Source organism: Ammodytes marinus, assembly GCF_949987685.1.
Source record: "Ammodytes marinus genome assembly, chromosome: 14".
Taxonomy (NCBI): Eukaryota; Metazoa; Chordata; class Actinopteri; order Uranoscopiformes; family Ammodytidae; genus Ammodytes; species Ammodytes marinus.
Window position 1 is genome coordinate 16,460,285 of NC_137218.1, and position 14,705 is coordinate 16,474,989.

The 14,705-nt window shown below is 41.2% G+C and overlaps 1 protein-coding gene across 1 annotated transcript in view; it reads right to left on the reverse strand.

Moving 5' to 3' along the window:
* LOC307260310 (neurexin-2-like) overlaps positions 1 to 12,160 on the reverse strand; it is a gene marked incomplete at both ends in the record, with an annotated part of 96,358 nt that extends 84,198 nt beyond the window's left edge. Inside the window, 4 exons of the mRNA XM_080040512.1 lie at positions 3,757 to 3,768; positions 4,010 to 4,039; positions 9,923 to 9,943; positions 11,458 to 12,160. Coding sequence (XP_079896638.1) covers positions 3,757 to 3,768; positions 4,010 to 4,039; positions 9,923 to 9,943; positions 11,458 to 12,160 — 766 coding nt within the window. The remainder of the gene's footprint in view (positions 1 to 3,756; positions 3,769 to 4,009; positions 4,040 to 9,922; positions 9,944 to 11,457) is intronic.
* Positions 12,161 to 14,705: the final 2,545 nt, after the last annotated feature.

A 14,705-nucleotide genomic window follows, 5' to 3' on the forward strand; every position in this document is an offset into this window, starting at 1 on the left:
TATTTTGCTACGTCATTTGTTACTTTTCAGATTTAACCATGGTTCTACATTGAACCACAGGGCTAATGTTAACCCTGGGATAACCCCATTTTTGAACACTTGAATGGGTTTTTTGAAGCCAGTGTAGACACCCCTTCCTTTGCTTACTTGTAAGATACAGCCCTCTCGAAGCTACTGAGCAAGCTGTTTCAAGCAAGACGGATAAGCCGTCCCTTAGCCTGTGTTTGCTTGTACAGTAAATGCCAGCTTCTGAACTCCAGGGCCAATTTAAGCCGGCAGGATCATTGGTCCCATTAGTCTCTTGTTTGAGCGCTGTAGTTAACTCAACTACTCAGCAGACAGCAACCCATTACGCTATTGTTATTGAGCTTAAATGTGAAGGCGTTTGGCATTGACTATTGTTGTATTGACTATTGTTGTAGGTGAAATATAATCCTAAATGCAGGAACAGAATGAATATGGTGACGGAAACTGTTGGTGTCGTCTCCAGGTTGAAAAAAAACATATGCCCACGTGTCCAGTTGATCCCCCCCATTGGCACAGCTTCCATTTCATTTTACGTTTTTGAAGGTTTTCTTACAAGAGATCAGCCCCCCCTTATACACAAGGATTTGCGTAATATCCTGTCACTGACAGCTTTCTATAATAAAGACTTCACCGCAGATGGCCCGGAAGCCCTCGTTAAGGGATCAATGGAAGCATGTGGGTGGTAAGAAAGGCAGAGGCCATATCTTTGCTTTTCCTGCTTACCAAGGAGGTGTGCCATTGTCTGCAGCAGGCAGCCACAGTGTTTATCAGCGTGTGGAGAAGGCAATACAGGCTGTGTTTGCTCTGACAGCAGATAGACTTTGGCAGGAACTCAGAGGAAATGCCACCAGAGACACTGGTTGCAGTCAGAGTACAGCAGCTCAGAGATGCTGCAGGAGCAGTTTAGTACTTCATGCGGTTTGCATCTGACTTGGGTCGGAGCCATCAACCGCATACCTTGGCTGCAGCTACAGTATAAGACAACTGCACCTACCCATATCAGCAGAAAAAGGAGGCTCAGCGGAATAGAACGGCAGCCCCAACAATCTCTTCATATCTCCTGCATTTCTTCTCATTGTCACGTGTTGCTTCTTTTTGCTACCTCTCCCTCCCCCCTCTGTGATACTACACTGTACATCATCCAATCCCCAATTCTCGCAGCCTGTGGTTTGAAACCGTAATAAGTCCCTCTAAATTCAGGATACAAATACTGGTGAGTCCTTGAGGCACTGCTCCATGGCCAATCCAATAAAGTGTGCAGCTTCGAAATATTAAGGGAGCTACCCCATCATGGGTGCCACTTGCAACTTTGGACGAGTTAGCTTTTAAAATAGCTGATAGCAGCTGGTGTTGCCTCTATGTCCATGTCCAAAAAGGATAATCTGTAAAAGGTACTGCCCAGAGCTTTACATTAGCTGGCAACTTTCACAGTGTGATGCACATCAAACACTTCAGAGGAAGAGGGATTTGCCATCAGGTGAGAACACATTATCTGCCTTTACTTCCTATCAGCACACCCGGTACAGTCTCTGTTACAATTACACATTGATGCCGTGGCTGCAGCAACACTTCGGTGACTCATTATTATTAAGATTTATAGATGATTCATTTCAAAGTGGTCCAAAAGCCCGGGGCACAGATGGCAGTTGCTGACTTCCTCTCCTGGTCGGGTGTGGAATCAGTTGCTGGCTGTGGCAATGGGCATGAAGGGCATAGTTGGTCAGGAGACAGGGACGTGCATAAGCACAGGTGGTCAGTGAGCTACACCTGTTCCTGAATAATCTCACAATTTACAGTATATTGTGTGCACACATTAGCAAATAGTTCTGAGACTGAAGCACATACACAAGCAGCCACTCCTGAACTTCATGAAGTGTGCTAAAAGCTTTTAATTAATACTGTATATACACTAGTCTGTGGGAATCTTCTCTAAAACTGACAACTGTGGTGTTAGATTATAAATTAGTAGTGGGTATCCCCTTAGGCTAAAGCTGGAACAGTCAAAGTAAATAACAAATATTTGCCATAAAATGAAATGGCTGAATAAAACTTTGATGTCTCATGTATATCCCATGATATCAGATGCACAGTACTTTCATACTTATTGCTGCTGTGCTGTGCTGCGCCTGGGTATTGCTTGGGGCCTACTGCATTTCTTTAAATCTTCATTGCACAATTAAATACCAACTTCTCCTCATTGATGCATGAAATGGATCTACTACATTTAGGCTTTTATCTTTTGAATAATCACTTCATGGTTTGGCCTTTAGTACACACCTACTGTATTCCTAACAACATATTTGATAAAGCGGCATGGTTCAAACATGGCAGACAATGTTAATCATTGTTGAGGCAGAAGCAGCATACAGTTTATCCAATTGCTCCCTCGTCAGAGCCATCAATTAAAGCAGGGGCGTAAATTGAACATTATCTTTTGGCCTTGTAAAGAATGATTACTGCTTCTCTACAAGAACAAGTTTTTCCCAAAGGGAGTAACCAAAGAATCCAGACCCTAATCTATAATGTCACAGTTATGTACAGCCTCGAGCTACACCATTTATAGTGGCTGAAAAGCTGTGTTATCATACTGTGAAGTATTCGCTTAAGCCTTTTCATCTACTTTAAATGACCTCAATATTAGTGTTATCAGTTCTACACCAGAAACTATATTTGTGAACACCCAGGGTACTGCCACTCTTTTGTTCATCTCCACCGCTTTGTTTTCCATGGGAGTGGGAATAACATACTTCAAAGATGATGATTTTACATCCTCAGAGTGCTTGTAATAAAATGATGTCTTATTGCAATGACATACATATACTATTGTAGTTGTCTATGAACCTGTAAAAAAGGGCCTCTTATACAGCAGCTGTATACGGATAAGCAAACGAAAATGCCCTTTTTGTTCTAGTCAGTCCTCTATAGCACACTGTGTAAAATGTTTCTTTTGTCAAGATTCAACCAAGAAAATATCTCCTCTCTAGATCATCAAGATCTAACCTCAGCAAAAAGGAAACTTGAGCAGTGTACTGTTAGAGTGGGTCGTCGAAGCCAAGGGTGTATGTTTAGAGACAACACTGATTGCCATGGAGACAGGATGGTGACTCTAATCTGAATCTCACAACACATGGCAGAACATATAAAGCACAAATACAGCAGACTTCATGTACAGACTATTAACTTTTTTTCTTTTTTACGTCACAGTAGCTCAGTTCTTGGTATCAATTGAGTTCAGAGTGTGCATATAATATATCCTAGCCTTGCGTGCATGACTATGTTTTTTTTCTGAACAAAATTGGGACATCGGAGTAATGTTTCTCTATGGCTCTTAATTGTTTACTGCAAGAGCCTCCTATGTAAAAATATCTCATCCATCAGTAATTTGAAATGTATTTTCTCAAATCTGCGCCTCCATGAATATTCAACACATCAGCACTGCTGCAATGTAGAAATCATTTGAAGGGAATGTTCTTTGCCACCCACTGATCAGTGATCATAAACAACCCACTGATCACACAGTTGAGATATCACCGCTCTCTTTTAATTACTAATGTATTAGGTTTTTGCTTCTAATTTTTCTTACAGGAAATGTCAATAATACCTTTGTGCGGACATGAAAGAAATCTTTGGCATTGGATTTCTTTATCTTTTATTCGCGACACCTTTTTATTTCCTTTGAAAACACCATAAAACCAAACCGAAGAGATGCTGTGAGCATAGATGCATTACCTTGGCGAAAAACTGCAGAGGTCAAAGGTGAAGTTCCAGTAGCTCAGTCAGTGGTCAGGACAAGGGTTTGACGGACAAGAATTGAGTGAGTAGTGAGCATAACATGACAGGAAGCAAAAAACGAATAGGCAAGTATATGGAAAAAGGAGAGGAAATATTAGTGCAGCACAGTTAAACTAAAATGATTTTGGGAAGGGGGAAAATGATGTGACCAGGTGGCTGGAAAGGAAAAGCAAACCAATAGACCCCATACCTTGGCGGTTTAACATCAGGTGCGCCAGACCTTGAGGGAAAGAACAGAAAAAAGGATACGGAAAAACAGGAAGTTCATAAAGAGGTTTGGGAGAACAGAAGCATTGTCACAATGTTGGACTGCAGTTTGTGACAGACATCCTGGGGGAGGTACGGATGTCAAAGTTCAAACTAAAATATAAAGGGGAAATTAAAACTCAAAACAGACAAACATCTCAAGGGGGGAGGGGGAAGGCAAGGAAAGAAAAAAAACATCTTGATCGGTGCAACCCTGTTAGGTAGTTGCTCACTCAGATGCTTTTTTCTAAATGGAACACATACTGTATGTTTACTTGATGCAGACAGTGTTCGAGATGTATCAGATATACCTTAATCCTTCTTTATGTCGTAGACACCTTATGTGAAACAAAGTTGCATTTGGTAACGCTAGTTCTGTGATCTCTAACAGGGCACTACAGGCTTAGCCACTTGTCTCTACACACTGCTACTTGCATGTAAGTGTTAAATCCAGAGGAGCCAATTTAACATTCAATACGGCAACGTTTAATAAAAAGGGCAGCAATGACACCATTCCTTATCCACTGACGAAATCTTTAGTGACTTTTTAGTTGACCCGCCAACTAATTGCACTCAATAGGTTTAGGGGGTTGAACACTCATTCAATGACATAACAAACATTATGTAACAGGTCAGCTATTAATGATCTGCCACACCTTACCTTTGAATTCTGATGAAAAAAAAGAATAAAAAACCCAAATCGCAATCCAATACTGCACTGGGTTTAAGACTGACTGACTGGAAACTATAGTCAAATACAAGGCGGAGGGGTTAGCGTAGCACAATAGACAGGCTAACACATACAATACTTAATGGTGTAACACTTTTATACAGAAACACAGGCAGTATAATCCTACTATAAATAACTGCTGTTGATAACATCATTGCAATACTCTCGCTAATAATATTGAAAAAAACAAAACTAAAACGCTAAAGTAAGACAACAATAAATGTATGGAAGCAAATTGAGATAGCTGCAACCTATTAATCACATGTTATTGCTGACAGCAGTCAGAGTTGACGGTATATAAAAGTCCAGCTTGTTGGCCTGCACATACTGCGTCAACCAAATATTTTTATTCTTTTTGTGTGTGTACACACCGCAAGTTTAAGTCTCTCAATCCTTAGTCCTGTGCTAAGCGCAGACGCAGAGAAACAGACAAATAACTCAAAAGGTCAGCCAGAAATGACATGGCCTACCTCACCTGCTCCTCCTGCCAAAAAGGAGATTGGGGATAACACAATGCAAACACTTCTGCTGAGCACATGAGCCCCCACTGTACCGGCCAACACAAACAGCTCTCATCAGTGCTCAGCACTCCAAGACTCAAAAGGCAAGTCTCTTGCTCACAGTTCGAGTCCCAGTTCAGTGATGAAGTAAAAAAAAAAAAAACTATTAGGGGGCAGGTTGGGGCATAGTTGCACAAATCTCTTTCACACATGCCATTGATCAAGGTTGTTGTTCATGCTGCAACTCTTGGTGTGAAAAGGACACGATTACCCTGGAAGGGAGACAGGGTATGTGACTGCCAACATGTAGGCTTTTGATAGTGTGTCATTGCTTAGACAGGATTCAACAATAACTCTGTCCACATCACAGACAAAGAGTTGCAGTGTCTACCTACACTGTGCGTGTGCATCTCACATGACACGCCTATGTACATTAGGGGTGTAAATCGCTGGTTTCATTACAATATTAGATTGATTCATTGCATAACGATACGATATTCAATTCAGGGGCCTGTGATCGATATGAGACAATATCATATGCCCATTTAACACAATGTTGCTTCAATGCAATATTTTGGCAATTAATCAATATATCGTTAAACCTCCTATGTACATACAAATGGCACAACCAGTGTAGCGTCGCCTTCCACTCATCACCTATCACCCTATTCTTACCAGATGTACTGAGATCTGAGTGCACTTGAACTTGTCTTCTTGAGGCGCCTGTATACTCTGCTACAAGAGCCAAAGCACATCCCTCAGCAGAGCTATGACAGTATAGCAACAAGGGGCCAGAAGGCAGGCTTGTTTATCATTACCAGTGACAAAGAAAGACACACCCAGTGGCGTCGGCCTATAAGAAGCCACCGGCCAGGACGGCAGGAGGAATATCTGTTAAAATCCCTCTCCATTCATTTGGTTCAAGTGAGGAGGCGGAGGGGTATAGGTTTCCTTTTATCCAACTAATATGAAGAAGCAGCAGTCTTAAAGCCAGAGGCCATCGTCTTATTAACTGGGGAATGCCCAGTGCGGGGATTTCTGTGGAGCTGGAGAAAGGAGCTTCGACCCCAAAGAATTCTCAGCTGTGATGACTCCACTTGCAGACATTTAATTTCATTCGAGAACTGGGGAGAGAAAAACTACTACTAATAGACACGGAGGCTGGTGACCAAACCCGGACAGGGCAGGCAGCACTTAACAACAGAGCTTACTAAATGATCTTAGACAATAGTTGTCATTGGAGGAGTCGGTAAAAGTGGATGCAGAGGAGTGGTGTCGTTGCTGCCTTCGTATATAGGGGCACCGATTGCATAGGCTCATCCTACTCGGCTGAGCCTTACATCAAAATCTCAGTGTGCGGAAATGCAAAGATAACCGGCTAGGCCTATAGAGAGGAAAGCATGTGTGAAAATAAACCCCCTCCCTTCCTACCAGTAATCTATTTTTTAAAGTAGCGGTAGCCTTAACCATATTAGACCAGTTTAGGGGAACACAAACATGTATAAAAGCTCACTTTCTTAACATGTTTGCTTGTTGCTTTTAGATCCTTTTTATAGAGTTATTATCCAACAATATTGCATTATGTAATGAATAGTAAGTCTGTCAAAAGCCCACAGTTCAAGTCAGCGCTGTTTGGAATGTGTTAATTGACTAATTTACCTTGTAGATGTGATGTTAATGCTCATTTTATCCTGACATTTCACAGGGGATTGTATTAGTAATGTAATGGGTGTGCTGTGCTTACTGTGTCCATGCCTATACTCATCTATCTGCTGAATTTGAGTGAATCCTCATGAATCGACATTTAAAAAAAAAAACTTTAACTGTTTTGCATTTCCGGCCACTCACCCTTTATTGATGAACCTGAACAAGCAACGCTTGAACCCACAGAATCCGGCGTAAGTAAAGTAAGCAAATTAGGACAACACATTTATAATATTCTCAGAAGTGCTGCTATGCCAGCTCACTTTTTCCTGAAAAATATATATTTTATTTAAGGTACAACATAAAACTACATATTAACAGGCATGTTTTTTTTTATTTTTTTTTTATCAGAAATACTCCTATACTCTTCTTCAATTTGCCTTCTTTTTTATTTTTACTGATTTTATCCTTTGGTAAATGTTTTTTCACCTATTAAAACTACATATATTTTTTCATAGTAAAGTCACTGATATAAACTAGTATCATTTATTTGAAGGTTTGAACCCTAATACAAAATAAAAATACCTTCTGGATTTAATTTCCTCTTATTTTTGTAAATGCTAATTGCTTGACTTTATGAACTTTTCGAAGTACTCCTGACAAAGTCAAACACTGCACTCTAAGAAACTTTAATCAAACACAGTCAATTTACAATTGCAGTTGTTAAGGACCTCTGAGTCATTGTTGTGACATTAATTATCGCATCTGAGAAGAAAGAGCCGTTGCATCAGAATAAGAATACGTTTTTCCATGAGAAGTACTGTATAATGGAGCTTGTTGTAATGAGGGATTAGACCAAGGTCATTGCTGCTAATAAATGCAAGCCCATCGGGGCCAGCTACATCCTTTATTCAGAATATTTATATGCTTGCTTTGTCAACCCTGTAGTTCTTAGGGTGTAATCACTGAGCTTACAAATCTGAAGAATCTAATGAGAAAGTAAAAATAATGACAATGGATTCATATTTGGCATGTGTGTTCAGTTTAAGTTTTTTTCCTATACGTTTGAGAGATTTCTCTCTGTTCTGCGTCTGCCTTGTGATGTGACTGTCCTTATCTGTCGTCCACAGACCTGTTTTTTTTTTTTGCACACAAAACATCAGAGGATGCGGCACTCTTTTGGCGTTAGAGCGTGTCCCACCATGGCCTTTTGTCCGCTGAGATCGATGGGAGCCCACGTGCTGCACACTGTAGATGAACAACTCGGAAGATTCACCTGCTGTGAATAAGCCTTTCTCTGCCCTAAAGCAGTTCCTTAGACAAATAAAAGATATCTCCTGCACCACTTAGAACGCACAAAACCAAATATAGCATATGGGTTACCATCTTAGCCATCTCTGGGGGGAGGAAGCGATTTAGCTAACCCATAGATTTGTCTATTTCCGTCGTTGCAAGGACAACAAAGACTTGCTGCCGAATTGCACATGGAGTGTGAAGGGGAGAGAAAAAAAAGGCTTCTGCTCTGTGCGATTTTGCTGTTGTCAGTGTTGTTTTCATAGATTCTGCATTGGGGATTGTCTCCATGTCAAACGTTAATCCAATCAACATTCTGATGTGCTCTCTTTGCAGCATGTCATTTTAAAATGCCTGCCTTTCTTGCAGTGAGCAGTGCCATGCCATCTTTGCTCTTATTAAGAATGATTAATGCATGTTTTTGTATAAAGCATGGAGACGAAAACCTTTTAACTATAACTAAAGCGTACAACCACATTGCAGTCACTAGGTCTGACTTATGTGCTGTTTTATGCAGCATTGAGAATTTACACCAAAACATGTATCGTATTACATCTAACATTAGTTATACCAGTGTCAATGAATATGTCATTCTACACTCGTGCCTTTTCTACTTGTGCTCCTCACAGTCACTACATATGAAGACAATAACATTTTGAAGTCTTCAGTCTATTTTGCTGTCACACTGCAAAGTAAGTCTCAGCTGCAGGATTTGGGAGAGCAGGTGTGGATGGGTCGGTGCATTTTGAATCCGTAGCAGTGATTTATAATGTGCAGGGGTTCAGTGCACCTTGCGCTGGTCTCCTGAGCCTGTTGGCTGCCCTTTCACCAGAACCAGCAGTCCTTACTGAGGAGGATGGATGCCTCGCTCTGATGCCGACTAAACAAATCTTCCACCTCACCTTCAATCTTAATTTTCACGTTCAGTATGAGCACCTCATTATAAACCAATCCTGTGTAATTATGGTCAGTTTAAATGCCCCCCTGCAACGAGAGGGATGTCTCTTTCCCAGCCTGGGGAGATTTGTTCCCCTCAAGAAAATCATTTAAAATGCACCTATGAAAAAATATCGCTGCGCAAACAGTATTACAATTTGATGAATGTCAAGGCCTCAGTAATGGGCCATGTCACGCTAGAGGATTTATGCCATCATGTTTGAAGTTGGTCCACATACTGTGTATATATACAGTATATACCTTGGAGCATAATGGCATATTATGGCACAATGACTTAGTAAATCTTAATATTAAACAGTAGTCTAAATGAGGAAATATGCACTGAAGAGAGAGAGGAAAAACTCAGAGGTTATAAATCATAAAACAAAGCATCTCTGTGGAGTCGTTTTCTTTGTGATGCATTATATTATGCTACCCATATTGTGCGACACCCACATACTCTGCAGACCTCTCCAGTCACCTTGAGCACAATGATTACATATACAATGAGTATTCAGCACATTAATCGCGTTTTCCTCAGTGACCTTGTGACCAGTGATAGTATATCTCCTTTCAGCATAATTTGTTGGATGTCAGAACTGCAGTCCAAACTGACAATAACAAGCTGATAATAAGCGAACACACTCTCACACTCTGATGCTGCCGTAATAGGCTTTCACAAATGGGAGCATCAGGGAGAAAAAAAAACAAATTACGCTCATCATTATGCTCATTATACAATGCATTTTCTTACCTTCCACCTCTCTTTGGACAGCTGCAGGAGAGTAAAGAAAAACAGACATTTTTAATGTTGATTAATTGCAGTATTTGGCTGCTATCAGGATGCTATCTTTATCTAAACTGAAACTGATATTACATTTTTTTCACATTCTGCTAAACCTCTCAGCTTCTTTACATACCATGGTGTGCAGTTTGAGAATGCATGCATCATCCAGAGCCTGTGGGGTTGGTCATTTGCTCCGATAGTATAGCTGTAGCATTTATATCACTGATAATAATAGCGGCCATTGCAGCACATAAATAGTCCGTTTATCTATGACATATAATCACAGATAGAGTCACAGCCCGATGCAAGTTGGACGTCTTCCAACAGAACCAGACCGGGGGGGGGGGGGGGGGGGGCAATTCTATGTATTCTGATATTCACAAGCCCCATTCACTAATATCCACTCCAATATTATGTTATCACCTTGCTGCATACCTAAAGAAACAACTGCAGGTGGTCATTAAAAACTCTTAGCGGTTAAATGGTTTATACAGTCCACTGTATAAATTAGGGAAGACCTGCAAGGACCCTCCTTTGACAGCCTTACTCAGCCAGGAAGGTCACCTCCCATGACCCCTGACCTTGTGGGAGAAGGCTGCACAGCTTTCAATCTAAACATGTGTTATTATAATAACAGGGAAAGCTGAAGTCTTTTGTCAAAGAGGAAAATATGTTTGATGAAACACTTCTTTCTTTTTTTTCTTTCTTTTCAATAAGTAATAAGGAGCATCTATTTGGCAGCCTGTAAAAATGTTGAAAGCATGCAGACATCTGTCACATTAGGAAGCAGTTATCCTCTATGACTTGTGAAGATAATTGCTAAGAGAGCTGGACTCAAACACACCCAAGCAGCCTTTATGTACTGCTGTAGTATACTTTAACCCGGATAAGTGGGCTTTATTGATTTTTCTTTGTGCTCAATGAGGGTTCAGACCATATACTTAGAATGGGATCTTAAAAATACATTTTAACCATTTATTGGCTAATGCTTATCATAAGGGTGGCAAACATTTTCAAGAGCCAAAGAGCGTTATTTAATTTCAAAGTTGCATGGCCCTTCACAACTTGTACATTTACAACGTGCACTTGTGTGACCAAAAGTAACGGTGAAATAAATAAATGGACAGGTATGGCATTTACTTATGGAGGCTAATGTTAGCAAACACTAGGTATATGCTTCTGTATAATTCACTTCACTAAGGGATTTTTAATTTATATTTCTGCTCTGCACAGACTCTTCTTTCCTCGTACCACTGTGGCACTACATTGTATTTGCACTCATTTCATTTGGCATTACACATGATCCTGTAGCTGTAAACCCCAGTGGCTGCTATTCAGGAACACAATATAAACATCAACATGCCTCCATCTCAAGTCTATATAAACCAACACATTTAACTTGTAAATAGTGTGTTTCTGTCCAAATCATACATCGCCAAATTTTTAAATATTAATGCTACAACTTAATTTTGCTGCAAAGACATGGATGGTATTGTTCTCACCTTCATGGCAGTACCTGCCCCTGTAGCTGGTGTTGATACAGTCACAGAGGATCTCTCCTTGGCTGACAGAGCACAGGCCTTTGTTGCTGCATGGCGAGTGTGTGGCACATATATACTCCAAATCACTGTGAACAGCTTGCCCGTCCAACAGGAGCGGTAACGCTTCCCCCAGTTTCAGATTGGCTATGAAGCCCTGGAACGGCGGCTCGTATTTAGCAGTGCTGGACGTCAGGGCGGAGAGACGCACGTCAGGCGAGATTCCACCGACGTAGAGGTCGCTGGCCACCACCATCTCTTTCCTCTTGGACTTCACCTCGGCCACCTTTTCCTCGTTGTCCACCACCAGCCTGGTTTCCCTATAATTGCGGGTCAAGAGGACCCTGTGCCAGCGCTGGTCGCTGATACGCGTCTCCGTGTACAGGGCGGCGGGTTCGACGCAGTGGATGGTGAAGCGCATCTGGAGCCTCCCATCTGCGATCAAAAGCTCCAGGAAGTCGCAGTTCCCTCCGTCGTCCAAATAGAGCACCAGGGCTTTGCTGACGTTGGTTTTCAGAATAAAGCTGAGCTCGCCTGTCGCTTTTGCATCCCACTGGCCGTAGCGAGTCCACTGACCAGGAACCCCCTCATATTCCAAAGCTATTCCCGATAGCACCAACCCAGCTAACAACATTAACAGCGTAGCCTTTACTTTACACTTGCCCATGATGGTTCCTATCTACAACTACTGGCTTTCTTTGGGGTCTGTAATTCATGTGAATAAAACAGAGCTTGTGAGGAGGAAATGCTATAAAGTGTTGCAGTTATTTTATTATCCCCCTAAAATTTGCAGAAATGAGAATGCAACTCCCACATGCAGCAAAATAGTTTATTCAGCCTCGACTGCCTATCCTGATTCTTTTTGCCATCTCTCCATGGGCGTCAGGTGACAGAGTGAACAGACGAGCCACGTCGCAGACTACTTTGCATCTACTTTGGATCGGGTGAGAAAGAGAACAAACAACTCAAGTGATCCGCAATACGGCGCGCTTCCTCGTCTTCGCCATCCAGTGTCTTGGCCTCCATCCAGCAATGTTCCCATCAGTTACCCATGGGTAGGCTAGGCACGCAGCTTAGGTACAGCCTCCATTCTTCTCAGCCTCCCAACATCCTAAGACATGAAAGAAGAACGTGTAATGAATAGTTGGAAAGATTACAAACAATTGATGGGACAAAAAAAATTGTATACAATTCACAGTTGTTGTGAATAGCATGGGAAATTAATTTCAAAATCTAACAAATCATTCAAATGGCACAGAGGGAAATATGGAAATGAGAGGGATAGAGAGGTTTAATTGCTAGAAGGAATTCAGTATTAGTTTGTATTTTTATTGGTCTGCTGTTTACCAAAAAGACAGCCTACAGATTCCAAAAACAGGCCCTCAACATGCTGCATGTATTGGGCCAAGTTGCCTCTCAATCAGGCAGAATGGGAAACAGAGGCTCTTGCTAGTTTGCCGAGACGTACTGATTTCCAAAAGCAGGTTGAAAAGTCTATTTCATAAGCTCCCCCAAAGATGTTTTGGTATCCATGGCCTCGCTAACTCCAGTGATGTTGAGCCCCTTAAGCCCTCGGCGCTCCCCGAGCTCAAGCTAAGACATTACAGCTAAAAACAAGATACAAGCCAGAGGCTATAGGGGTGATGGAAAGGAGAAGGCCTGTGCTAGAAACAAACAAACAAACAAACAAACAAACAAACAAACAAACAAACAAACAAACAAACAAACAATAAATTCAATACTTTGTGCTGACAAAAGAGATTGCCCCTCCTATTTCTAAAGGACACAGAGTCAGGATTCATTCTTTGGATAAAATGGGAATCAGCTCTGGCTATTTGTTTAGAACTGGGAAATCAGGCTTCCTATGGAATTATGTCCAAGGAATCTATACATAATCTAAGAGAAGTAAAAGCAAAAATTTCCCTTTTGAGAACAAAGCAGATAATAAATGTACAGTATCTGTGCAGTCACCATCTGATATAGCTATGCCTCTGTGCCAACCAACTCCACAGCTGTCCCAAAACCTATTAAAACACATAAAAGAGCAATACCGCTGTGTGATCTAATTATGAGGGATCAAAAACAAAATCAGCAGCTATAATCTAGTACAAGCAATTTGCATGAAAGACTGGAACGACACTATAGAGCTCACGGTTAAAACGAGTAAGGCATACTGAATGTCATACATCCCACATCTTATCAAACTCAAAATGTGTTTAAACGTTTTGCTCTTAACATTCCCAAGATGCACCAAAGTCACCTAAAAAGAGAAAAGAATGCAGACACTGTGTCTGTATTACCTCAGAGGTATTGATCGACACAGAGTGACTCAATCAATCAGTCTACATCTAATGCAAACAGCTGTAAATAATTTGTCAAGTTAAGGCTCTAAGGTTTGCCATAAACCACTAAAGGGGGTCATTTTGTGTGAAAGGAAGCAAAAATCTTCGTGTAACGGTAAGCTGTGTTCTTTCTCATTTCGTTACATTTCTCAACTAGGAGCAGATGCATTTCATGCAAGTTTGGCCCAATTTCATCTCGGCTATAGAGATAGAGATGTATCATTTGTGTTTGAGTCTACAGGCTATAACAGCCTCTATTGGATGTCCTGCTGATGAGGGACTGCCACAGTTTGGTTTTATCCGCTAAAAAGGTAGGTGTCGCAAGGAAAGAGTGTACACAGCAAATAAATCAAAGTTCCTCCCCAAAGTATCAGAGAGGCTGGCAGAAAAAAAACCTTCTGACAGGCAGGTCGAAATGGGAATAGCTGTATTGTGGAAGGTCATAGAAAACTGACACCCTCCTCACAGGATGAATTGCAATTTGCTAGAGCCAGGTAGAGTGTGAAATGCTTCTCAGAACCTGTCGCAGCTGTATACGTGATGGTGACTTCCATATGTTTTTTTTTAATCTACACGAACAACAGATTAGTGTTGTGTTTAAAAAAAGACAAGGAAGCATGTGGTGCTTTCAGCTCCATGATTTCATTGTCACCACATAATAAATGCAACTCCCATTAACGCTCATTAGGAGCAACGTGAGCTTGAAGATGCCATTTTAAGACTTATAAATGTAGCATAATGTGGGAGCTAACATTAAAAAAGTGATAAATATGGCCCATTTTAAACTGTGGAATATAATCATTCAACCTCTACAGCTACATAAATGCAGTCAACAAAGCCAACATTTGGGCTAATTTGGTACGGTCAACG